The sequence below is a fragment of the Mus caroli genome, unplaced genomic scaffold (assembly GCF_978045245.1).
Source record: "Mus caroli unplaced genomic scaffold, Mus_caroli_1 scaffold_18, whole genome shotgun sequence".
In the NCBI taxonomy this organism is placed as follows: Eukaryota; Metazoa; Chordata; class Mammalia; order Rodentia; family Muridae; genus Mus; species Mus caroli.
In genome coordinates, this window is record NW_028227273.1 from 79552594 (window position 1) to 79579602 (window position 27009).

At 42.8% G+C, this 27009-nt stretch overlaps 1 protein-coding gene across 4 annotated transcripts in view; it reads left to right on the forward strand.

The window, feature by feature from the left end:
* Wdr27 (WD repeat domain 27) overlaps nt 1-26401 on the forward strand; it is a 138794-nt gene extending 112393 nt beyond the window's left edge. For 2 of the 4 annotated variants that reach the window (XR_015045930.1, XM_021186481.3), the window contains exon 25: nt 11096-11339. Coding sequence is in view for 3 of the 4 variants with exons in the window: in XM_021186481.3 (XP_021042140.1) it covers nt 11096-11146 (51 nt within the window). In the remaining variant the exon portion in view is untranslated. Of the gene's footprint in view, nt 1-11095; nt 11340-25616; nt 25797-26089 lie in introns of those variants that run through there. The other 2 variants (XM_085833058.1, XM_085833059.1) reach the window with 2 other exon arrangements.
* The last annotated feature ends 608 nt before the right edge of the window (nt 26402-27009 follow it).

Sequence of the window (27009 nt, forward strand, 5' to 3'; positions counted from 1 at the left end):
AGCCAAAGCAAGTATTTAGCTCCTAAATGATCTGGACCTTAAACTCATTAAACAGCTAAAGTCTCTTCTAATTGTTATGTATTATTCTTTTATTAAAGAGGATGGATGTGATTGTCTCTGGGAAAAAGTCCTATTTCCCCCTTATCTACTATAAACCTGTGGGTGTTTGCTCTTACACACAGACAACAGGACCTAAAGATCTGGGTGTCATGTTTGAATTAAGAACAGGATGAGGGCGGGGTTGAATTTTTTTTTCTGAATCCTTGGATTCAGAAATAACCTGAGATGTGGATCCCTGAGTGTTTCTGCATGTTCTTTATTGCCTTCCTCCTTTTCTCAATGGCTCAAGAGTTTGGAGATAGAAATGCCACAACCATTTGAAAAATACTCAGTCTGTCTCATTGGCTTCTATTTTTTTTTCAGTTTTTCTTTCTTTTTTTTATCTTTCTTAATTTTTTTATTAAGTGCATTTAATACATTAAATGTATTGAGTATTTTGACAATCAGATAATACATAGAAAATGTGTTCAACTTTTATATTCATATCCTTTCATACCCTAAAGCTATCATTAATAAATATTTAATATTATCCATAACTGAGGATCCTATATCTAAAATTAAACACTAATTTGTTTCAAAGCATACAAACTATTATTTGGGAATTAAGCATAGTAAAGAATAAAATATTAAAAATGAGTCATTAAGAAATATATTCAAAAGCCTCTATATGATACCATGTGACATAGTAAGAGTATTTAAAACGCATTATTTATCAGTGTACATTGTCTAAATTTACTTACAAAAGATTATCAGTGTTTCTAGGAGAGAAATGATTTTATCAGTAAGAATATTTTAAAAATTTCAAAGTAGGAAAAACTCTTTGAAGTTAAACATTAAGAAAATGCTAGGCAAATGGTTGGACCTGGAGGGCATCATCCTGAGTGAGGTAACACAATCACAAAAGAACTCAAATGATATGTACTCACTGATAAGTGGATATTAGTCCAGAAACTTAGTATACCCGAGATAGATATAAGATACAATTTGCAAAACACCTGAAAGTGAAGAAGAACAAAGACCAAAGTATGGACACTTTGCCCCTTCTTAGAATTGGGAACACTCACCCATGGAAGGAGTTACAGAGACAAAGTTTGGAGCTGAGACAAAGGGATGGACCATCTTGAGACTGCCATATCCAGGGATCCATCCCATAATTAGCCTCCAAACGATGACACCATTGCATACACTAGCAAGTGTTTGCTGAAAGGACCCTGATATAGCTGTCTCTCGTGAGACTAGGCTGGGGCCTAGCAAACACAGAAGTGGATGCTCACAGTCAGTTATTGGATGGATCACAGGGCCCCCAGTGGAGGAGCTAGAGAACGTATCCAAGGAGCTAGGGAGATCTGCAACTCTGTAGATGCAACAACATTATGAACTAACCAGTACCCCGGAGCTCTTGACTCCAGCTGCATATGTATCAAAAGATGGCCTAGTCGGCCATCAGTGGAAAGAGAGGCCCATTGGACATGCAAACTTTATATGCCCCAGTACAGGGGAACGCCAGGGCCAAAAAGTGGGAATGGGTGGATAGGGGAGTGGGGGGGAGGGTATGGGGGACTTTTGGGATAGCATTGGAAATGTAATTGAGGAAAATACGTAATAAAAAAATATTAAAAAATAAAGAAAATGCTAATTTCAAGCACAGTGAGAAAAATTATCAATAACATATCCATGATGTTTGTAGAACATGATTTTAATATTTTCAACTGTTAATACTCACCAAAGAAAATAATTATTTTAAGATATATTTCATTGTTATGTCTCCCTTTTCATTTTGGGTTTTGTTAATTTGGATACTGTCTCTGTGCCCTCTGGTTAATCTGGCTAAGGGTTTACTATCTTGTTGATTTTCTCAAAGAACCAGCTCCTGGTTTGGTTGACTCTTTATATACTCTTTTTTATTCTATTTGGTTGATTTCAACCCTGAGTTTGATTATTTCCTGTTGTCTACTCCTCTTGGGTGTATTTGCTTCTTTTTATTCTAGAGCTTTCAGGTGTGCTGTCAAGCTGCTAGTGTAAGTTCTCTTCAGTTTCTTTTTGGAGGCACTTAGAGCGATGAGTTTTTTTCTTTTAGGATGGCTTTCATTGTGCCCCATAAGTTTTGGTATGATGTAGCCTCATTTCCATTAAATTCTAGAAAGTCTTTAATTTCTTTCTCTATTTTTTCCTTGATCAAGTTATCATTGAGTAGAACATTGCTCAGCTTCCATGCGTATGTGTGTTTTTCATTGTTTTTGTTGTTATTGAAGACCAGCCTTAGTCCATGGTGATATGATAGGATGCATGGGATTATTTTAATCTTCTTGTATCTGTTGAGGCCTATTTTGTGACCAATTATATGGACAGTTTTGGAGAAGGTACCCTGAGGTTCTAAGAAGAAGGTATATTCTTTTGCTTTAGGATGAAATGTTCTATAAATATCTGTTAGATCCATTTGGTTCATAACTTCTGTTAGCTTCACTGTGTCTCTGTTTAGTTTGTTTTTCCATGATCTGTCCATTGCTGAGAGTAGGGTGTTGATGTCTCCCACTATTATTGTGTGGGGTGCGATGTGTGCTTTGAGCTTTAGTAAAGTTTCTTTGATGAATGTGGCTGCCCTTGCATTTGTAGCATAGTTGTTCAGAATTGAGAGTTCATCTTAGAAGATATTTCCTTTGACCAGTATGAAGTGTCCTTCGTTATCTTTTTTGATTACTTTTGCTTGAAAGTTGATTTTATTCGATATTAGAATGGCTTCTGCAGCTTGTGTCTTGGAACCATTTGCTTGGAAAATTGTTTTCCAACCTTTTACTCTGAGGTAGTGTCTGTCTTTGTCACTGAGGTGCAGAATTCTGGATACTGTTTACATATCCAGTCTGTTAGTCTATATCTTTTTATTCAGGAATTGAGTCTATTGATGTTAAGAGATATTAAGGAAAAGTGATTGTTACTTCCTGTTCTTTTTGTTGTTAGAGGTGGAATTATGTTTGTATGGCTATCTTCTTTTGGGTTTGTTGAAAGATTACTTTCTTGCTTTTTCTAGAGTGTAGTTTCCCTCCTTGTGTTGGTATTTTCCATCTATTATCCTTTGTAGGGCTGGACTTATGGAAAGATACTGTGTAAATTTGGTTTTGTCATGGAAGATCATGGTTTCTCCCTCTATGGTAATTGAGAGTTTTGAAGGGTATAGTAGCCTGGGCTGGCATTTGTGTTCTCTTTGGGTCTGTATGACATTTGCCCAGGATCTTCTAGATTTCATAGTCTCTGGTGAGAAGTCTGGTGTAATTCTGATAGGTCTGCTTTATATGTTACTTGACTTGTTTCCCTTACTGCTTTTAATATTCTATCTTTGTTTAGTGCATTTGGTGTTTTGATTATTATGTGAGGAGAGGAATTTCTTTTCTGGTCCAGCCTACTTGGACTTCTGTAGGCTTCTTGTATGTTCATGGACATTTCTTTCTTTAGGTTAGGGGAAGTTTTCATCTATAATTTTGTTGAAGATATTGACTGACCCTTTAAGTTAGGAATATTCACTCTCTTCTATACCTATTATCCTTAGGTTTGGTCTTCTCATTGTGTCCTGAATTTCCTGGATGTTTTGGGTTAGGAGCTTTTTGCTTTTTGCATTTTCTTTGACTGTTGTGTTAATGTTTTCTATGGTATCTTCTGCATCTGAGATTCTTCTATGTCTTGTATTTTGTTAGTGATGCTTGCATCTATGACTCCTGATCTCTTTCCTAGGTTTTCTATCTCCAGGGTTGTCTCCCTTTGTGATTTCTTTATTGTTTCTATTTCCATTTTTAGATCCTGGATGGTTTTGTTCATTTCCTTTGCCTGTTTGATTGTGTTTTCCTGTAATTCTTTAAGGGATTTTTGTGTTTCCTCTTTAAGGACTTCTAGCTGTTTACCTGTGTTCTCTTGTATTTCTTTAAGGGAGTTATTTATGTCCTTCTTAAAGTCCTCTATCATCATCATGAGAAGTGATTTTTAGATCTGAATCTTGCTTTTCCCGTGTGTTAGTGTATCCTGGACTTACTAAGGTGGGGGAATTGAGTTCTGATGATGCCAAGTAACCTTGGTTTCTGTTGCTTCTGTTCTTATGTTTGCCTCCTGCCGTCTGATTATCTCTAGTGCTACCTGCCCTAACTGTATCTGACTGGAGCCTGTCCTTCCTGTGATCCTGGTTGTGTCAGAACTCCTCAGAGTTCAGCTGTCTCTGTGATCCTGGGATTCTGGGGTTCTGGGATCCTGAGATCCTGGGTATGTCAGAGCTCCTAGGAGTCAAGCTGCCTCTGGGACCCTGAGATCCTTGTGTGACCAAGCTCTTGGAATCCTGTGATCCTGTGATCCTGTGGTCTTGGGCATATTAGAGTGCTTGGGAGTGGAGCTTCATTTGGGTGTTGTGGGACTGGCAGCAGAGTTTGTGCCCAAAGTCTGCTCAAGGTACTGGCCCAGACCAGAAGGAACCCGTGCCACTGGTTGGGTGCAGTTCCTGGGTGCCTAGATCCTGTTGGTTTCAGTTACTTCCGGTGTTGGGGCAGATGTTGTGTCCTACTCACCTCTGATCCTATGATCCTGGGCACGTTAGAGTGCCTAGGAGTGGATCTTCCTCTGGGTGTTGTGGGACTGGCTGTAGAGTTTGTGCTCAAGGTCTGCTCAGGTAACTGGCCCAACAGTTTCTGTTTTTTAAAACCCAGACTCTGTGCAGTTTAATATAGTTTTCTCTGATAAAATCTGCTAAAGATGAGGTTCAAATGTGACACAAATGAATGAGTATAACATTTTGAAGTTTGAAAATAAGTGAAGCTTTATTCCAAAATGAAATCAGATATATTTTATGGCCTTTAAAATTAGAATTAATTTCTTCCTCCAGAACAGTGTGGACATGAGGCCAAACTCTGTTCTGTCAGTATCAGTGCATTATTTCAGGACTATGTGTGCTTAGCCTGGCAATAATACCTTTTTAAATATATTTTTTACATCAGTCTTCTATTGGGTCCAGTCATGATCCTCAGTTGTCACCACTCTAGAGGAAGTGGGACCTGGGAGAATGGAGCTGATAAATGAGGCATGCTAAAGTCCCATGCAATAGCCAACAAAAATGAGTACTCTGAAGTAACTCATGCTTATCTGCTATATCTGGGAGGAGCATGGAAAAATATTCTAAGGACAACTTTATGTTTTAAAGAAACAGCTCACAAGATTCTTGTCTTGTTTGCTTGGAGTTCTCACAAGCACTTAGAATTTGTCTTACATGATTTCATTCCTGGACCCTGTTCTGGCATTCAGTAAACAAGGAATATGAAGAATTTTCAAAAATATAGGGAAGGTACATACAGGATAAATGTGGGACATTGTGAAAAAAAAATCCAAACCTCAAAATATAGGCACAGAGGAAGAAGAAGAAACCAAAACCAAGGACATAAACCAGATCTTCAACAAGATCATAGAAGAAAACTCCCAAATAAGGAATCCATACAGATTCAATAAGCACACAGAACACTAAACAGACAAAACCAGAAAAGAAAATCCCACAGCGTACCATAGCTAAATTACTAAGTATACATAACAAAGTGTTTTGACAGTCAGAAGAAAAAAAACCCCATTGCATATAAAGGAAAATGCATCAGAATAATGGCTGATTTCCCAATGGAAACTTTGAATGACAGAATGACTGTGGAGCAATGTATTTCAAGGCCTGAACATCTATTACAGCCAACTTAAAATAGTATATCTAGCAAAACTATCTGCCACGATTGATGGGGAAAGATAAATTTATGACATAAACAGCCTAAAAATGTATATCCAACACACTAAGAAAAATACAGGAAGCATTACTTCAGACTGAAGAGAGGAATGAGTTCAGCAGAGAGACCATGGAGAGAAATATGATGCCATAATTATTTAAACACAAAAGTTCCACTGAGAATACAAACAATAATACCAAAGCTAAACATAATGGCTACAATTAACTCACACATTTCAATAATAACTTTGAAGTATCAATGGCTGCAATTCTTCAAAAGATACAGACAGACTAAATAGAATACATCTATCTGCTGTCTATAAGAAACATGTCTGTATTTTTCAAGATAGGTACTGTTATATAGTAAAAGGATGGACAAAAATACTCTAGTCACATGGGATCAAAAGTAAGTAGGTGTCACTGTTCCAATATCTGACAAAATAAACTTCAAACCAAAACTAAACAGAAGACATAAGGAGGGATACTTCAGTCTAGTTAAGGGAACAGTTAGCTAAGAAGATATTACTATTCCAAACATACTTGCACTGAACTCTGGGCACCCAATTTCTTAGAAAAAAAATCTACTACTGGAATTAAATACACAGATTAACAATATTATGCTATTTTGTTGTCTCACATCCTTCAATATACAGGCCTTCTAGACAAAAATAAACAGAAATATTAGAATTAATTGATATCATAAATCAAAGGGACTTGATAGTTATCTACAGAATATCCCAGCCAAACAACAAAGAATACACTTTATACTCATCACCACATGGAAACTTTTAAAATAGACCACATACTGGGATAAAACCCAAATCTTTAAAAATTCAAAAAGTTTGAAATAACTCCTTGTTATACTATCTGATCACAATACAATAAAACATAAAATTGACAGCAACCAAATCTCTAGTAATTACAAAACTCATGGAGATCAATCAACTCATTACTCAATGAGTAACGTGTCAGAGAGGAAATCAAGAAAGAAATAAAAAAAGTTCTGGAACTAAATGAAAACAAAAAACGTAGCACAACAAAACTTGTGGGACACATAGAAAGTAGTCCTCTGAGGGAAGTGTTTAACTCTAAGTCAGTCCACACAGAAGTGACTTAATGATGCAATTTTAAAAGTTGGAAAAATAAGAACAGACCAGGTCCAAACCCAGTAAATGGCAAGAAATAGTAAAAATCAGAGCTGACATCAATGAAATAGAAACAAAGAAAACACAAAAAACTAAGTCTGAAGATAGCTAGCTCTTTGAGAAGATAGACAAGATTGGCAGTCTCTTTGTCCAACTGTCCAAAAGAAACAAAACCCAATTAGCAGACTCAGAAATAGACAAGGAAACTTTACAACAGACACTAAAGGAATTCAGAATATTAGAAGGTGATATGTTAAAAACATGTATTCTATTAACCTGGAAGACAAACATACATAATGGATGGATTTCTAGATTGAACAAAACCACCAAAATTAAACCAAGAATAAATTAAAAAACCAAAACTGACACATAAAAAATGCAATTGAAATAATAATAAAAAGCTTTACAGATTTAAAAAAAGGGGTGGGGCTAGGTCCAGAGGATTTACAGCAGAATTCTACCAGACATTCAAAGATTACAGCAACCATTCTTAAAATTTTTTAAAAGACAGAAACATAAGGAGTACTTCCTAACTCCTTCTACAAAGCTAGTATCACTCTAATATCCCAACGAGGTAAAGACATAGCAACAAAAAAGGAAACTACAGAACAATATTCCTGATGAACATTTATGAAGAAATTCTCAAGAATATATATTGAAATTCTTAGGAATATATATGGATACTATATAGATGTACATCAAAAAGATTATACACTATGAACAAGTTGGCTATATATTTGAATGCCACAGTGATTCGATATAAGTAAGTCAATAAATGTTAATGTATCACATAAAAGGGCTTAAGGATAAAAATCACATGATCATCTCAATAGACACAGAAAAGGCCTTTGACAAAATCCAACATGCCTTTATGATAAAAGTTCAGGATAGAGTAGGGGTAGAGGGAACATAGCTCAACATAATAAAAGGATACAAATAGAGAAAGAAGTCAAACTATCCCTGTTTGCTGATGACATGACACTTTACATTAGGGATTCTAAAGTTTCTACCAGAAAATTTCTACAAACAATAAGCAAATTCAGCAATGTGGCAAGATATAGAACCAACTTGTACAAATAGTTGGCCTTTTAATACACCAACAACACATGTACAGAGAAAGATATTATGGATACAATTTTATTCACAATAGCCTCAAAGAAAAGAAAATGTTTTAGGAATGAAGTTAACCAAAGAAATGAATAACCTCCACAATGAAAACCTCTGAAGAAAAAGATAAAGAAAAACACTAAGAAATGAAAAAAGTATCTCATGCTCATGAATTGTTAGAATTACATTGTGAAAATGGTCATTTTACTAAAAGCTATTTATAGATTCAATGCAATCCCAATCAAAATCACCATTTCATTTACAAAATTAGAAAACAGTAATCTAAAATTCATATGGAACCACAAAAGACCCCAATATAACCAAAAGTATCCTAAACAAAAAAATATGCAGGAATGAGTACAATTCCAGTTCTTTAGATATATTATAAAGCCACATTAATAAAACAAATGGTATTGGCACAAAACAGGTATGTACACACCAGACAATAGTAATAAAAACTAAAAACCCAAACATGAGTCCATGTAATATCATTTATTTTATATTTAACAAGGATGTCACCCCAAACCCATAAACTGGAGAAAAGAGCATCTTCAACAAATGGTGCTGGGAAAACTGTATGTCCACATGCAGAAGAATAAAATTATCTCCTATCTATCATCGTAACAAAACTAACCTCAAATGGATTAGAGACTAAGCATGAAACCTGAAACACTAAACTGCTGGAAGAAAACATGGGCAGAGCCCTACAAGGAATTGATGTAGGAAAATAAGAATTCACTTTCCCAAGGATGAAAACTAGTAGCTTCCAAATGGAACATTGTAAACCTGAAAAGCTCTGCAGAGCTACAGCACTGAACTAGATGAAGAGGAAGCCCACAGTGTGGAATTGAAGCTTTACCAGCTATGGACTGGCAGAGGAGTAATATCCATAGTATTTAAAGAACTCAGTGAGAAACAACAAGTAATGACCCATTCAAGACATGGGTCTTGGACTGGAACAGAATTCTTAAGAAACAATCCCAAGACATATCTCAAAGGACATTAATCATAACTAGAAATACATACATAAAACAATTTTGAGATCTTGTCTTACTCAAGTCAGAATGGAAAAGAACAACAAAACAGCAGATAAGAAATTCTAAACAGCATGTGGTAAAATAATTTTCAAACGTTAAAAATCTATCATATAACTCAAATAGTTCATTTCTTGGCATATGCCCACTTAGCTGATACTCGCTCAGCCATGTTCATTGCTGCCCAATTCTCAATAGCTAAACAATAGAAACAGCCTAAGTGCTCTTTAACTGGTTAATAGTGATAATGTAGTACATATAAATTATTGAATACTAGTCAGCTGTAAAGAAAATGAAGTAGCTAGCTTTTCAGGTAACAAGATGGAACTAAAACATCATATTGAGTGAGATGATCCAGACCCTGAAATACAAACGTCACACATTTTCTCTCATCTGTGACTCTTAGCCCCAAATCTTCAGATATGAGTACATACCCTGGAGTAACTGCAGAAACCAACAAAGTTAAAAGGGGTCATTTCTGGGGATGTGGTAGAGGAGGAGCAATAGAGAACAGACTAGAAGGAAAAATGACCTGATCAGTGACATGGGAATAAGAGGCTCTAATTAAGAAAGGACAGAGATACACAGAAGGGTGAGAGTAAACTAGACATAAGAATGAATGGGAATCTCAGGGTGGTTTTGATTTGCATTTCCTTGATGACAAAGGATGTTGAACATTTCTTTAGGTGCTTCTCAGACATTTGTTATTCCTCAGTTGAGAATTTTTTGTTTAGCTCTGTACCCCATTTTTTAATAGGGGTGCAAACTCAGGTTGCCAAGCTTGGGCAGAAAGTGCCTCTAAAGCTGAGACATCTTTCTGGCCTTCTTTCAGTTATTAAAATTAAAGATTACAATCACTATATAATGTGCTAATCAAAATATAAGCCAAAATAATAACTTTAAAATGTATTTGCTTCTTAAATAAATGTATGAAAATGTAGTTATAAATCTAAGTTACAATATTAATTTTTGACATTAATAATCATTTACTAATGTATTTGTCCATTAAAAATAGTTACTGAGGGCCTGAAGAAATGGCTCAGTGGTTAAGAATTCCGATTACTCTTTCAGAGGACCTGCATCAATTCCCAGCATCTACATAATGACTCACAACCATCCAGTCCAGGCAATCTGACACCCTCTCCTGGCTTCCATGGCACTGGATGCACATGGAGCATAGACAAATATGTAGGCAAAAATACCCATACACATAGTAAGTTACAGAGTTCTAATACAGTAAGGTTAATCTAAATAGTTACTCATATCTCTGCCTTTATTGAGAGCTTTATCCTCATGTAGCTTTGAGTTCATGTTTAAAGTCCTTTCACTTTACTTGTAGGGCACCGTCCAACCTTTCTTACTTGGACACTTGGGTCTAGTGTAATGAACTTCCTTGGTCTTTGCTTACCTGGGGCAGTGTCAATCATGACTCAAGTGTATTCACTGTACACAGGATGCTTGGTTGACAGTCACCTTTTCTTTTAGTCTGTCAACCACCATAGTTTGGTGATTAGCTACCTTTTTTCCTGCTGTCTCTATGGTTCAGCATGGTTTGGCTCTGAGATATTACCTACATCATGGATGGGGAGGGAGCTCCTTTAGTTTATCTTGGGAGCTCATTGAACACAGATGTTTATTTTCATGACATTTATATATATATATATAATTAAGTCTTTCTTTAAATATTCTCTCTGATTCTCTTCTTTCCTGTCCTAAGACATGCAGGTGCATTTTGCCCTTCTCCCTGGCTACCCTTAACCTCAGAATGCTTCTAAGGTCTAAGTATCTCAGCTACTAAAGCATCAGTAGAACATATGTTGGACTATTGTAGTGCAGGTATTACCCTGTGTGTGCTGGACTGATGGGAGTGCAGGAATCACAATTGCAGCAGACTTTACTGATTTAATAGATTTTGCTCTTTGACCTGAACATTACAAATATTGTGTAAACTTCGTAGCTTTTCTCATTGGTTACTCAATAAATGAAGGATAATTAATACAGTGCTCTACTTTTTATTCCAGCTTGTCACAGCCACCTTAGACGGGAAACTTCAGCTATTTGTGGCTGAGTGATGGCCATTGTGCTGGTAAGAATATGAGAAGAAAGGAGAGAAAGAATCCATGGCTTAGCTATTGAAGTGGATGGGCAGTTTCCATAGGAGGCCCTTGCTGCTCTCCTCTTCTGTAGGACTGACCCTCATCTGAGAGTCCTTCCTCTCAAGCAAACCCTCAGGAACAATGGAAATGATACTCTTCAATAAAGATGAGCCAGTGCCTCTTTCATGACTGTACCTTAGGGTGAGGGTAGAGATGGAAAGGGAAGAAAGGGTGGGGCATGAAGTAGCACTGAGCACTATAGTAGCTAGCTCATCTTATTCTGCACTCTGTAGTCTTTTGCTTCCTGACTGCCACAGTGGCAGTTGCACTTGAAGGTTCAGGGTGGCAAGGATGCCATGGCCCTATGGTGTTCACCCGGATGTCCCACATTGGTCTCTTCAGGATGAGCACAACTCAGGGGTAGAAGATGGCTGAGCCATACTCAGTCTAGTCTTCTCAGTCTCCAATTAGATGGTACTTATTATTCCTTTTGGTATTTGAAAGATAAAGTGATTCATATTCTGGGGAATATGTCATGGATTTGCTCAACATTGGCACATCCATGTGTTTGAAGACATCAAAGCAAGAATGTGGTTGAGGTCCCAAGCCTGGCCACAGAGGGATTTGGCTCAAACCTTCTGGAATAAGCAAATTTTGTTCATTTTTCCTATTCCCTTGAAAGGCTTTCTTTGCAGATGTGGGCCTCATTCTTTTTCACCCAGTTTAAAGAAACTACTCAGCATTCCAAGCCTGCTCTGGGAGGGGGCTGGCCTTCCCTGTGTGACAGGTGGTTAAATGGAGAAAAGATAAAGTGTACATACAGGTGCAGACATTTGTGGGTCTTGGCGAGCACATAGGCCACAAGTGACAGGCCCTCCAGAAGCCCATTTTCAGTATTGTGGTGAAACTAAGCTACTTGGAAATTGAACTATTTGCCTGACCACAATTTGACCTGTAGAAACGCCTCGTTTGAATGTGTTCTTCAAAAAAAGGAATGGTCCTAAAACTCTGCCTTCACTCCCTCTGTTCTTTTCTCTTTTGTTTTTATTCCTTTGTATTACCAACCAAAGTATATTCATACTCTAGAGTCAACTTACTTTGGTTTACTTCTTCTGCATAAGTTCCCTCCTTATTCCTGACTTTGCTGTGGGGTTAGCTTTCCGATGCCCTATTCTCAGAGCTCATGGGAGCTTCCAGCACCAGAGAGGGTGAGAACTATCGATCCATTTACTTTAGAGTTTTTTTTTTTCCTTTTGGTAGAAAATTCTCTCAGATGAGTAGGTGACAATTTATGGTAGCCATTTGGGCTCCTAGCCCCTTGGGGTGTGAGGCCTCATTCTTTCTCCCAGCTGTTTATAAAAGGAGTTTCAAGTTGAGCCATAGAAGCCAGCACAGCAGAACTGGGACTCCACCTCTCCCAGTGATTATTGTGCCTAAGGTTCTGCCCCACCCCCACCCCCATCCTGTGATGACTAGTTTCACCCCTTGAGACTGCTGTTAAGGACCACTGCTCTGATTTTCTCTAATAGGACCAAAGAAGAGACGCTGATGAGTGTAAGTGCTAGATGAAAGGTGTTAAGGGAAAGTAAAATGCACATTTATACTACTATGTCAGTGCCCCCACAAACACACAGACACCTTGTCAATAACTGTGACAGTGCCCTCACACTCAGACACCTTGTCAATCACTGTGTCGGTGTCCCCATAAACACTCAGACACCATGTCAGTCACTGTGTTAGTGCCAACTCCAAATACTTAAATACCATTTCAACTTTGAAGTAGGTAATGGCTACCTAGTTCTTACCCTATTTTGTTCAAATATCGTAAGTTTTATGTTAGTATTTTTAAGGTTTGAATCTGAAGTATCTCTGTAAGATAGTGTTTTTAATACTTGTTCCCAGATGGATGCACTATTGGGAGAAATGGGGGAACCGTTCGGAGACAGGGCTAACTCATTGGTTACTTGACACAAGCTAGAATTATACAAAAGGAGGAAACCTCAATTAAGAAAATACCTTCATAATGTCCAACCATAAGACATTTTCTTAATTAGTGACTGATAGGGAAGGACCCAGCCCATTGCAGGTGGTGCCCACCCTTGAGCTGGTGGTCCTGGGTTCTATAAGAATGCAGGCCGAGCAAAGCCATGATGAGCAAGCCAGTGAGCAGCACCCCTCTGTGGCTTCTGCATCAGCTCCTGTCTCCAGGTTCCTGTTCCGAGTAGGTTTGTGCCCTCCCTGCTTGTGATAATGAACTGTGAACAAAATCAACCCCTTTCTCTCCAAAGTGCTTTTGGTCATGGTGTGTGATCACAGCAGTAGTAACTCCAAGTAAGACAGCCAGGCGATTAGACCCCAGGGTGAACACCTTTGGTGCTGACCCTGTGTGACTGAGAGACCATTGTTTCCACAGTTTCTGACTGGCCACTTACTGGGTTGCATTTCAGAAAAGACTACTTTTTGCAGGCTTCCTCTTTTGTCTCAACAAATGCAAATGTGAGCTTTCTCGGAAACTCCCTGGAGTATGTCCAGAACCTTTGAATATATTATCCTTTGTGTTAAGCAACAAGTATGACTGGAAACAGGAAATAAGTGGCTTTTCTAGAAGGGATGATATATGGGTTGTGAATTGATAAGAAAATAGGAAAAGAAGATGTTTGAAGGAAGTCATGCAGAGCTTTTCTGATAGCCACTAAAGAATGGCCCCATCCCCTCATCTACCCTAGATAAACTCTACCATGGACCGGTTGTGCGGCAGTCCTGTTATGTTCTGGCTTCCCTGCAATCTCCCCTGTAAGCTTTGAGTCTGGCTGAACTGCTAGGTTAGGGTTGGCCCAAGCTTACACTGGTCGTTCTCCAGTGGCTGCAGATAAAAATAAGTGGTACTGTTTGTAGCAGGCGCCCAGGGATGCCTTCAAGGACACTGCACCTGTGAGGTCAAAATTGATGTTCATCCCATTTCTCTTGCCACACATCAGAGTCCCAGTGCTGGATTCTTGTGACATTTCAAATGAGCACTCTAAGCTGTGCCCATCACCTGTCGCCTCTAGCCAGCTCCTTCATCCAGTGATAACTGCACCTCAGAGCCTCCCTAGCCTCGTCTCTGAGCTGTTCCTGTTTGTCTTCCTGAGGACCAGCCCTAGTTTTAGTCTTGTGTCACCCTCTCTGGAGCTCTCGGTCTGCCACCTAAGCTATTTCTGCGGATTGGTTCAGATTTTATGAGCACAGTCCCTACGTTGCCACGTGCCAGCTTGTAAACACCTAACCTTAGCTGTAAGCACACATTACATCGCACCACAGTGACATGGGGGCTCTGACTCTTTAATGCCTGCCTGAAAATGTTTATAATAATAGCATTTCTCTTTTTGAAAACTCCTCCTGATTTTTCATGTTATAATTACCATTGATTCAGTCTGAATGGTGCTGTCTGTATATTACCTGAACACGAGAATTACCTTGTTCGTTACCGTCCAACCATGCCTAGGGCTACCCTTGCTTCTTCTCACTGAAGTATCTTGCAGGTAACTGTGATTTCCTATTCAGAAAAGTTTTTAGTGTGAATATAAAATAATCAGTATTTGAATTAATGCTATTTTGAAATTTTCCTATGGCATACAGTAGCAGAACCTTTATTTAGTGCTGCTATGTCTTGGATCAGCTGCTCTGAAGTAGCGTTTCCTTGATATGTTCCCATTTGTCTTCCTTCTCTTGCTCTTTTGGATTTTAATCAGCCACATGTCTGTTTCTAGTGGAATTTTATATCACACTATTGTTTTTGAAGGTATTTAAAGCAATATTTATATCTGAGGACAAAATGGTGAGTATTTTTGTTTTATATTGTAGTATTTATTTATATTGTAGTATCTTATGTAATCAAAACAAGTTTGCCACAATTTATGTTTGTACAAGTGTGTGTGTGTGTGTGTGTGTGTGTGTATTCATGTGTGTGATCATCCCTGAGTGTGTTAGTAGCACAGTGAGTGTGGACATCATATGAGAACCTTGACTGTCAGTCAGGGGTTGCCTTACACCTTGCTAAAGACAAGGTCTCTGTGTTGTTTTTCCACTGTATATGTCCTGCCAGCTGGCCCGGGAGACCACACAACTATCAAGATGAATTTAAGAAACCGGTCCACTTCCCAGGGGGATACCCCACACGCCCTGCAAAGAATGCCGTCCAGGCAGCTCTGAGTGACTTGTACACACTTCCCAGGGGATACCCCACACGCCCTGCAAAGAATGCCATCCAGGCAGCTCTGAGTGACTTGTACACACTTCCCAGGGGGATACCCCACACGCCCCGCAAAGAATGCCATCCAGGCAGCTCTGAGTGACTTGTACACACTTCCCAGGGGGATGCCCCACACGCCCCGCAAAGAATGCCATCCAGGCAGCTCTGAGTGACTTGTACACACTTCCCAGGGGGTACCCCACACGCCCCGCAAAGAATGCCATCCAGGCAGCTCTGAGTGACTTGTACACACTTCCCAGGGGGATGCCCCACACGCCCCGCAAAGAATGCCGTCCAGGCAGCTCTGAGTGACTTGTTCACACTTCCCAGGGGGTACCCCACACGCCCCGCAAAGAATGCCATCCAGGCAGCTCTGAGTGACTTGTACACACTTCCCAGGGGGATGCCCCACACGCCCTGCAAAGAATGCCATCCAGGCAGCTCTGAGTGACTTGTACACACTTCCCAGGGGATACCCCACACGCCCTGCAAAGAATGCCATCCAGGCAGCTCTGAGTGACTTGTACACACTTCCCAGGGGATGCCCCACACGCCCTGCAAAGAATGCCGTCCAGGCAGCTCTGAGTGACTTGTACACACTTCCCAGGGGATGCCCCACACGCCCCGCAAAGAATGCCGTCCAGGCAGCTCTGAGTGACTTGTACACACTTCCCAGGGGATGCCCCACACGCCCTGCAAAGAATGCCGTCCAGGCAGCTCTGAGTGACTTGTACACACTCCCAGGGGATGCCCCACACGCCCTGCAAAGAATGCCGTCCAGGCAGCTCTGAGTGACTTGTACACACTTCCCAGGGGATGCCCCACACGCCCCGCAAAGAATGCCGTCCAGGCAGCTCTGAGTGACTTGTACACACTTCCCAGGGGATACCCCACACGCCCCGCAAAGAATGCCATCCAGGCAGCTCTGAGTGACTTGTACAAACTTCCCAGGGGGATGCCCCACACGCCCTGCAAAGAATGCCATCCAGGCAGCTCTGAGTGACTTGTACACACTTCCCATGGGGATGCCCCACACGCCCTGCAAAGAATGCCATCCAGGCAGCTCTGAGTGACTTGTACACACTTCCCAGGGGATACCCCACACGCCCCGCAAAGAATGCCATCCAGGCAGCTCTGAGTGACTTGTACACACTTCCCAGGGGGATGCCCCACACGCCCCGCAAAGAATGCCATCCAGGCAGCTCTGAGTGACTTGTACACACTTCCCAGGGGATACCCCACACGCCCTGCAAAGAATGCCGTCCAGGCAGCTCTGAGTGACTTGTACACACTTCCCAGGGGATACCCCACACGCCCCGCAAAGAATGCCGTCCAGGCAGCTCTGAGTGACTTGTACACACTTCCCAGGGGGTACCCCACACGCCCCGCAAAGAATGCTGTCCAGGCAGCTCTGAGTGACTTGTACACACTTCCCAGGGGGATGCCCCACACGCCCCGCAAAGAATGCCGTCCAGGCAGCTCTGAGTGACTTGTACACACTTCCCAGGGGATGCCCCACACGCCCCGCAAAGAATGCCGTCCAGTGTCCCGCGCTAATTTTCCCGCCAGCAAGAAACAACGCGGCACACAAACAGGATCCTTCTGTAGCAAGCTTTAATGCGTCTTGAGAGGGAGAGCATCAGCTTCTCAAGGCGGAGACCCCAAGCCCGAAAACCGCCTCCCTTAAATAGGAGATTTCTCTCGCCTCGGACGTGGCGATTCCCTATAGGCCAAATTCTTGTCACCCGAGGTGACGTTGTCAGGCGGGCACCTGGCACCATGAACGGTTAATGCCAGCACATGCGCGGATCACTTGTTCATCTCCAGAGGCAGGCGATGTCGGCGCCATCTTATAATGGCGACGATGTGGGGTGGCGCCCCACATCTCCCCCTTTTCTATACAAAGGCAAGCCAGCCACCCATTCAAGGAGGGCAGAAGTAGAGGCCGAATCCCCAAAGATAATTTAAAAACAAAAGATATGTGCAGGGGTCTTGTCTAGGCTCTAGGTGGGACCCGACATACTCCTGACCGATCTCTCTGTCGTTTTTCTTGAGGAAGGGACACCAGGACAGGCAACCCTTTTCAAGACGGCATGCTTCCCAGAGAGAGCGGGGGTATCTCTCTGTGCGATGCTTAGCTCAACAACCCTCATGGGCTGCTCAAACCGGGCACTCATCCTCGTGCGACGCATAGAGATGCTGAGGGTGCAAGAGCTGCCTGGCCGGCGACCGGCTGCTAACATCTACTGCCGTTTTAGTGCCGCAAGCCAGACTTCCGCTGACCTTCCATGCTCTAAGGCCATGAGTGCCTGAGTTATCATAATTTTTTCTCTCTTGTTTTTACTATAAATTTTGCAAATTAGCCAAAGCATAAAGCCCAGTCCGAGGCAGAAAAATGCTCCAAACATTCCCACCCCCACCCACTCTTTAAAATAAGAAAATGCTGAAGAAATCCAGGAGGCGAGGCCTTTGGTGAGGGACAGGTCTAGGCGGGTGGAGTTGATTTGTAATATCGCTGTTCGGAGTTCCCGCAGGGTCTGGTCAAATTCAACTGTCCAATTCTGTAACAAATGCTGGGATAAAGCTTTAGAAAGATTAGCAGCCCGTGTGAAATTGTCATACTGTACAGAGGTCACACAAAGACCTGGCAATCTTCTTTCGCACCCTAATTGGGCAACTTGCCACAAAACATCTAATTGCTCTTGGACTAAATCTATGCGTTGATTCACTAGCAATAACCTGCCTTGAATCTGGGTATAAGCTAGATGTCCAGCCTCCATGGCCGTGGTCACCGTAGAGGACAATTTATTTATGGTGGCAGCCGACTGCACCGTGCCCGAAAGGGTCAGGGCCGAAGCAGTAACCGATGCTGTTACAGCGGTGGCTGCGATGATGCCCACAATTACGGCAGAAATTCCAAAATCTCTCCTTTCTCTGAATAATGCCATTGAACTTGGGGCCTCCACAGGAACAGGCACAAATCGGGGCAGGCGTGCTACCAGGGCCAAGGGGAACTCAGAAGCATTCCAGCACAGAACATAATAACATGGTTGCATCATACAATCAAGCTTATCGGAATTACTTGGCAAGGAAGCATTACTAACAATCTAAAGAAAAGGGGGCCATACGCATATTGGATTTATTTAAGGGGAAGCTCAGACTTCCCTTCTCTACCTTCCCTCCCAGAAGCATGGATACAGGAGACAAGTCTGTGCAACTACCATTAATGCCACACAAGATCCAAAGGTCAAAAGGGCTCCCCGAAGAACCCAAGTTTTCTTCTTCATTGATGCTTACAACATTTCCTGTGTTATCTAATAAGGGTGGGGAAATGGAAAAATAATCTCTAATTTTTCCCACCATACGAGATTGGCATCCTGACCAAGGCAAAGGGGAATGCGAGTCCTCCTTTGCATGGCAGAACGGGGCCAACTTTGGTTGTCTGAGACCTTCAGAATAATTAGCCCGGGGCCAGGTTCCAAATAATTCTGTAAAATTCCCGCCCCAATGTGTAGCATTTGTCCATCCATTAATAATATTTGACATAGATTGAGTATGTAACCCAATATAACTGGGCACCGTCCCATTGATGCTAAAGCATAGGCTACCCAGAAGGTAGTGAGTTCTATTATCCACTACTCGTTCTATTTGAGAATCCCAGGGCAAAAACGGAAGGCCTAATTCTTTATCAGTAGTAAACAAGCGAGGGAAAACTTGGGCGTTATACATCACCGGCATTGGAAGTGGGAAGGTTGACATGATTCCCCATCGAAGCTCATGTGTCCTTATCGTTGGCGCTAGGGTTATCCACAGAAAGGTCAGGAGAATGATCATCTTCTTGGTTTATACTTCGTGTTAGCCGCTCCGGGATCCAAAAAGGATTTTGTTCACTCTGTGGAAAGACACAAACAGCTCCCCTGGATCTTATTAAGATAGGATCCGGGCCTTTCCATTGATTTGTCAACACATCCTTCCATTTTACCAATTCTTTTGGTCTCTTTGGTTCCGAGCAGTGGCGCTCTGCAGCGCTCCTTCCTGCATCGTCCAGGTTTAAGAAATTTAGAGTAAAGAGTGCCATGGATAGTGCCACTCTTGGGCCAGGGGGCAACTCTGTTATCGCTCCCCCTTTCTGTTTAAATAAATAGGATTTGAGCGTTCGATGAGCTCTTTCAATGATGCCTTGTCCTTGAGGGTTATAAGGAAGTCCAGTGATATGGGTCACCTGCATTTGTGCACAGAATTGTTTGAATTTATTTGAGGTATAAGCAGGTCCATTGTCTGTCTTAAGACATTTTGGTCTACCCCAGGCACTCCAGGCCTCGAGGCAATGTTGAATTACATGAGATGTCCTTTCTCCTGAAAGTGGAGTTGCAAATAACATACCAGAACAAGTGTCAATAGACACATGAACGTATTGCGTCTTACCAAAAGATGCAATATGAGTGACATCCATCTGCCAAACTTGTAGGGGGGAGAGTCCCCTCGGATTGACACCATAATGAGGTGTGGGCAGAAACTGACAACAGTTTTGGCACTGTGTGACTATCTCGCGGGCTTCTTTCCTTGTTAAAGAGAAGCGCCGGCGAAGTGTTTCAGAGGTAACATGAAACTTACTATGAAAATTTTTGGCGGCCTCTAGTGGTGAGGATAGTGCTGTGGCCACAAGTCGCGTAGCCTGATCTGCCAGCTCATTTCCCTCTGTCATGGGGCCAGGGAGTCCAGAATGGGCTCTCATATGTACGATATAAAAGGGATGTTTTCTTTGTAATAGAAGGTTTCTAATCTGTTCAAAGGTTTGTGCTACCCTACTAGAAGGTTTTATTAGGCCCGCAGTTTCTAGCAGGCGAACTGCATTAACCACATACAAGGAATCAGAAATAATATTGAGCGGGCAATCAAATTGCTGTAAAACTTCTAATACTATCAAACACTCAACAATTTGAGGGGAAACCTCCGAATATTGTCTGATATGGGTAATGTTATTAACTACATAGGCCCCTTGCCCGGTTTTGGAGCCATCTGTATAAATTACAAGACCATTTTTAAGTGGGGAATGACTTGTTACTTTGGGAAAAACTAATGGATGGGTCAGGGCAAAGTGTAACAATGGGTGCTTTGGAAAATGATTATCAAATTTTCCACTAAATGTGACACATAGAATGGACCAATCATTAGAAGCAGCAGCTAACACCTGTATTTGATTAGGGGTATAGGGAATGACAATGATATTAGGTTCAAGGCCGAAGTATTTGATTGTCATTTTTAATCCCTTTAATGCTAATTGTGCTACTGCGGCCGGATACCAATCGATAATCTTTGCAGGGGAGGCTTGTGGATGAACCCAGCATAGGGGCCCCTCTTGCCAAATGACAGCAGTTGGTAAGCCTCGAGTGTCCAAGATACATAACAAAACCGGCTTGGAATAATCTATTCTAACAAGCTGCGCTTGACTTATTGCTTTTTCTACTTTATTAAGTGCCTCCACTGCCAAAGGATTCAATTTTCTAGGAGAGGTGATATGAGAATCCCCTTCCAAGATATCAAACAGGGGTTTCAATTCTGTTGAAGGGATTTTTAAAAAAGGTCTAAGCCAATTGATATCTCCCAACAATTTTTGAAAGTCATTTAAAGTATGTAAATTATCCATCCTGATTTCTATTTTTTGTGGCTTAATAATGTTGGGCTGTATAAAAGAACCTAGAAACTGTCCAGAGTCTGCCAATTGCACCTTTTCAGTGGCTATATGTAGCCCCCATTGCTCTAATGTTTTCTGTAACACAGGAAAAACCTGTTGCAGTACAGATGGATTCTTATGGCAAAGCAGGACGTCATCCATGTAATGGATAGACACTATTTGTGGAAATTGTCTCTTTATCGGGGCGAGTGCTTGGTCTACATACAGTTGGCAGATAGTAGGGCTATTGGCCATCCCTTGGGGCAAGACTCTCCATTGATACCTCTTATCTGGCTCTGTATGATTGATAGAGGGGACACTAAAGGCAAAGCGAGGTCTATCCGCAGGGTGTAACGGTATGGAAAAAAAGCAATCTCTGATGTCTATAATGAGGATGTTCCAGCCCTTAGGAAGGGCGGACAGCATAGGTAATCCTCTCTGTACAGGCCCTAACAGGGACATCTGTCCATTTATAGCTCTTAAATCATGTAACAGACGCCATTTGCCAGACTTTTTCTTTATTACAAATATGGGGGTGTTCCAGGGGGAAGTAGAGGGTTCAATATGGCCGAGTTTTAGTTGTTCTGCAATAATTTGTGTTACAATGCTCAATTTCTCGGAGGTTAGCGGCCACTGAGGAACCCACACAGGATCCTCCGTTTTCCATGGTATAGGTCGTACTGCCTCAGTGGCGCCTAGGAAAAACCCAGGCCTGCTCTGTCCTTATTGGCCTTGTGTGAGATTGGGCGCGGTTCGCCTTGTTCATGGCGTCCCAAACCCTGGCCTTCTTGATAACCCATTTTCTCCATCATTTCTCTAAGACGTAATGAATAATCATTGGTCAGAGTCAGTCCTAAATCTGTCATGACATCTCTCCCCCAGAGATTTACAGGTAGGGGTAGAACGTAGGGGGAAAAGCATCCTTTTAAACCCTCTGGTGACGTCCAGACCAGCCGGTTGGTACTAATGTCTGGACTGGATTGATACCCCAGGCCTTGTAAAGAATGAGAAGATTTTGTCACTGGCCAAGCTTTAGGCCACCAATGTGTGGAAATAATACTCTTATCAGCTCCGGTGTCAAGAATGCCCTCAAAATTTTTACCATTTATGTTAAGGATTAATTTCGGGCGCGAATCAAGTGACAATGTCAAATAGGCCGAATCCATTTCTGAAGATCCCATAAGTTTTTTATCTTGATTGGGTAATTCTCCCAGCAGCGGGAGGAGGAGGAGCTGAGCAATCCTGTCCCCTTTTTTAATAGAAAATACACCATGAGGGCTGGAGCATAGAATCTGCATATTTGGGATGTGTTGATTATCTGTTATGCCTGGATGGACTATTAGTCCGCATGCGGTAAGGGCACCACGGCCAATGATAAGTCCCACCGCGTTGTCCGGTATGGGAGGCCCTAAGGGCATGGCAGGGACAGGTTGAACCCCCATCTGAGGTGTTAATAAGATTGAGGTGGTGGCGCACAAGTCCATTCTTGTGCCTTGGCTTGATCTGCCTCCTCGCTCAGGGGACTGGTCCCAGCGAATTGGGTCCCGTATTTTTGAGGGCCCCGGGGCCGGGGGCCCGCAGGCCCGTTTTTTGGCTCCTGTCTAACAGGGATAGCAGGCGGGAGGAGGTTGCCTTTAATGTCTCTAGTTGATCTGCATTGACTGACTGGATGGTAACCCTTTCCACATCGGGAACATAGGGTAAGAGTTCTCTGGTTTTGCTTAGGTGCCCGGCAATCTTTTGCGAGATGCCCTGATTTCCCACAGTTGAAGCAGGTGCGACTGCTGCCCCCCGTAGGGGGAGGTCGCCTTTGTGCCTGTAAAATGGCTGCGGCGAGCCCAGAGTTACTCAACGGTCCACCAATCTCTCTACATATTCTAAGCCATTCTGACAATCCCTTGTTTTTCCTCGGCGCTATTGCACTTCTGCACTCCTGAGTGGCTTGTTCAAAGATTAATTGCTCTATAAAGGGTCCGGCACAATCAGGATCCCCGAAAATCTTTCCTGCTACCTCCATCATCCTGGCCACATAGTTTGAGAATGGTTCCTGAGGTCCCTGTATAATCTTGGTGAGCTGATTACTAGTTTCTCCTTTACGGTTGAGTGATTTCCATGCTCGTATAGCAGTACTGGATATTTGGGCATAAGCTCCCCAATGATAATTGACCTGATCTGCTGCATAAGGACCCTGTCCTGTAAGGAGTTCAAAGGTCCAGTCTCTTTGCTCTGGGGTCAGGGCTGCGGCATTAGTCCTAGCCTGGGCCTGTGCCGCCTCATGCCATAGGGCCTTCCATTCCATGTATTGTCCCATGCTTGGTAGCACAGCTTTCGCCACTGTTTGCCAGTCACTGGGCGTCAGGGCGGTTAATGCCAGTCGATCTAACTGCATTAGAGTAAAACTGGCATTTGCTCCAAACTTTCTAACTGATTCTGCAAGCTCCTTTATTTGGTTATAATCAACAGGAGCATATACTCTCCCACCATCTTGCTCATAGACAGGGTAAGCGAGCCTGAGCTTGCGATGCACCTTTTCAGGTAACAATGAGAAAGCTTTAGGGCGTATCTCATAAGGTGGTGGGGCAGAGGGAACTGTCTGTACGGGATTCCTGGGTAAAGCATTAGGTTTTGTTGAAATGGCAGGTTTAGAGGTCCGTTTATTTAACGGCCTCTCATCAGGATAATACCTCTCTCTCTCATATCTGGTTGCTTCCTCATCAAGTTCTTCCTCTTCCTCTGTATCTAGTCTCCCACTCTCTGCTCCGGATGACTCTTCAGAGCTTTGAATATTGAGTGCTTCAAGCTCTTGGGTTGGGTACAACCCAGGCTTAGATATAGGTTGAAAAATCGGTACTCCCTCGGAGTCCGATTCCTCATGTGGGGAGGCAGGTATACTGCTTGTTCCCCTCTCTCCCGCCCTCTTAGGCTTCCTGGGAGGTCCTTTTTCACTTTTATTCTTTGGGATCCTCTTCCTAGTTTGTGCACGTGCACCCATCCTCTCACTACGCTCAGATTCTGACATGCCATCCTGAACGGTCTCCAACGCTATTTGTCCCTTTTTTCTGACTTCCTCACATGTTTCATCCTCAAGGCAGTTTTTGATCATCTTCCAAACTGCTTTGGTGCCCATACGTAAGTCGGGGCACAAATCAAGATCCTTCCCCAATTTTTTCCATGAGGCCAAGGTCAAGGAGCCAGAAACGGCATACCAAGGGGCAACTCTATCTACCTCCTCAACAAAGTGCTTAAGAACCTTGTCCCCTAGCTTTAGGTCTCTTTTCTTAAGGAGATTTTCAAGTGATGTTTGGATTGACTGTGACGACCCCATAACGGGTCAAAAGTAACCGCAGCTTATCTACGTCCGCCTTAAGTCACTTTTAGAATCAAAAAGATGTCTTGGCGCGGCCCACGGCTTATCTACGTCCGACTTACGGCAACAGCGAGAAACCGAAAGTACGGCTCGCCTTTCTGCTCTTTTATTTACAAGAGACTAATTTGGCGCCGCGATGGAGTGCAACGCCGCTTATCTACAACGGACTGATATGCTGTTGGAAACTTGTTAACACCACCGCCTATGTTCACAGATATAACTGGCCAGGAGGAAGAGTAGAAGAGCTAAAATAACGATGATAATGGCCTCTGGAAATCCAAACCACAATCCGGACAAACCCAATGCCTGGGAAAGAGTTAAAGAAAAGAGTTCATGTTCAGGCATACCTTTCCGATGCGTAGTCTAGCCACAGTTCTGAACCCTCCCCGTCGCCGAGGGGTCTCCGAAGGTGCTGACGATGGTCTGGTCACAATTCCCGGGTTTTTCGGCACCAAATGTCCCGCGCTAATTTTCCTGCCAGCAAGAAACAACGCGGCACACAAACAGGATCCTTCTGTAGCAAGCTTTAATGCGTCTTGAGAGGGAGAGCATCAGCTTCTCAAGGCGGAGACCCCAAGCCCGAAAACCGCCTCCCTTAAATAGGAGATTTCTCTCGCCTCGGACGTGGCGATTCCCTATAGGCCAAATTCTTGTCACCCGAGGTGACGTTGTCAGGCGGGCACCTGGCACCATGAACGGTTAATGCCAGCACATGCGCGGATCACTTGTTCATCTCCAGAGGCAGGCGATGTCGGCGCCATCTTATAATGGCGACGATGTGGGGTGGCGCCCCACAGTCCAGGCAGCTCTGAGTGACTTGTACACACTTCCCAGGGGATGCCCCACACGCCCCTGCAAAGAATGCCGTCCAGGCAGCTCTGAGTGACTTGTACACACTTCCCAGGGGATGCCCCACACGCCCCTGCAAAGAATGCCATCCAGGCAGCTCTGAGTGACTTGTACACACTTCCCAGCAGTTCCCTCTCAGTTTGTGACAGGCTTTTCTCTGCTTCCCACAAGCCTGTGCACCCTGGAAAGGTGCCCAAGGCCATGACTCCCAATATCCCCCAGCTCTGTGCTGGCCTGGCTCATGCCAGCTGGAGCTCAAGCTGTGTTCCCCACAGTGCCTCTTCATGCAGAGGGAAAGGTCAGATCTCTTGTCTATTTCATCCAGTTTTCCTCAGAAGTCCCCGTGAAGCTGGGTTACTGCCCACCTACTGAGCACTTCGTTGCTTCCAGCCAAAGGAAGAAGGCCTGGGCTCTAGCCATCATCTTCAGCTGCCGGATTCCATGGGACCACCTGCTGCAGCAGCTTCCAGACCCCTGGAGTGAGGGGACACCCAGAAGCAGGCAGGTGCTCTCACTGACCCAAAGCCTCTTCACATATTTCACAATTCATTGTCACCCCTGAGTTCCAGACTAGGCCAATGGGAGTGTTCTATGGCAATGACTGCTCTTGTTTTTATTTTCCATTTGCAATGATACCAGCATGCCAGATTTCTATTGTGCTTGCTTCGTGGGCACTGTTTGAAGCCTGTCATTGCATGCTTGCTACCATTCAGTCCTCCCCAAACCCTAACTTATCAATTGTTAATCCTATTTCATAGTTATAGAAACTGAAGTTTCTGTTTCTGGTCTATTTGCTAGTGCCAGACCAGAATTACCCTTCAGGAGTGGAGCTCCAGAGTTACCCTTCAGAAAAGCTCAGACTCATGATCATTGCTTAACAGGGAAGGCCTAGGGAAGCCTCCCAGGACTTGATGGACTCTGCAGCCGAAAGGGGCTGAAGCCCAGAGGAGACATTTCTTTTTCAAGAAAGATTGGTTGCTTAACTAAGATGGAAGTTGTAAGAAATATATCTCCAGCTGTCATCTGCATGCAGTCATGTTTGCAACCAACTCATGTCCTTTTGTGGCAAGCATGGTGTTTCCCTTCATCCAGGACTGCATGAAGGTGTGCTATGCCTTTGCCAGCATTTACTTTTGAATAATAATAATAATAAATAATAATAATAACAATAAAAACTACAGCACAAAGCAGGCTTGGGGGCCCATGCTGTCTGGAGATGGGTGGCCACAAGTGGGCCTGTAGCCTGAGTGCTGCATCTGTAGTTCATAGCGTGGATGCTCTGAGATCTGTGATACAGGAGTCTGCAATGCCAGTGCCCTTAATAACACTCCCACTTACACAAAGATATGCTCTGAAAGCAAGACCTGGTGTAGTCTTAAAGGAGTCTGTCTTAGTTACTGTTGAGTTGCTGTGAAGAGACACCAAGACCAAGCCAACTCTTTTTTTTTTTTTTTTTCCTTTTTAAATAGTTTTTCTATATAGCCTTTGCTGCCCTGGAACTCAAAAAAATCCACCTGCCTCTGCCTCCTGAGTACTGGGATTAAAGGTGTGTGCCACAACTGCCTGGCTCTCATCTTTTTTTTTTAAAGGATTCATTTATTTTATGTATTTGAGTACACTGTAGCTGTCTTCAGACACACCAGAGGAGGGGATCAGATCCCATTACAGATTGTTGTGGACTGCCACTACCATGTGGCTGCTGGGAATTGAACTCAGGA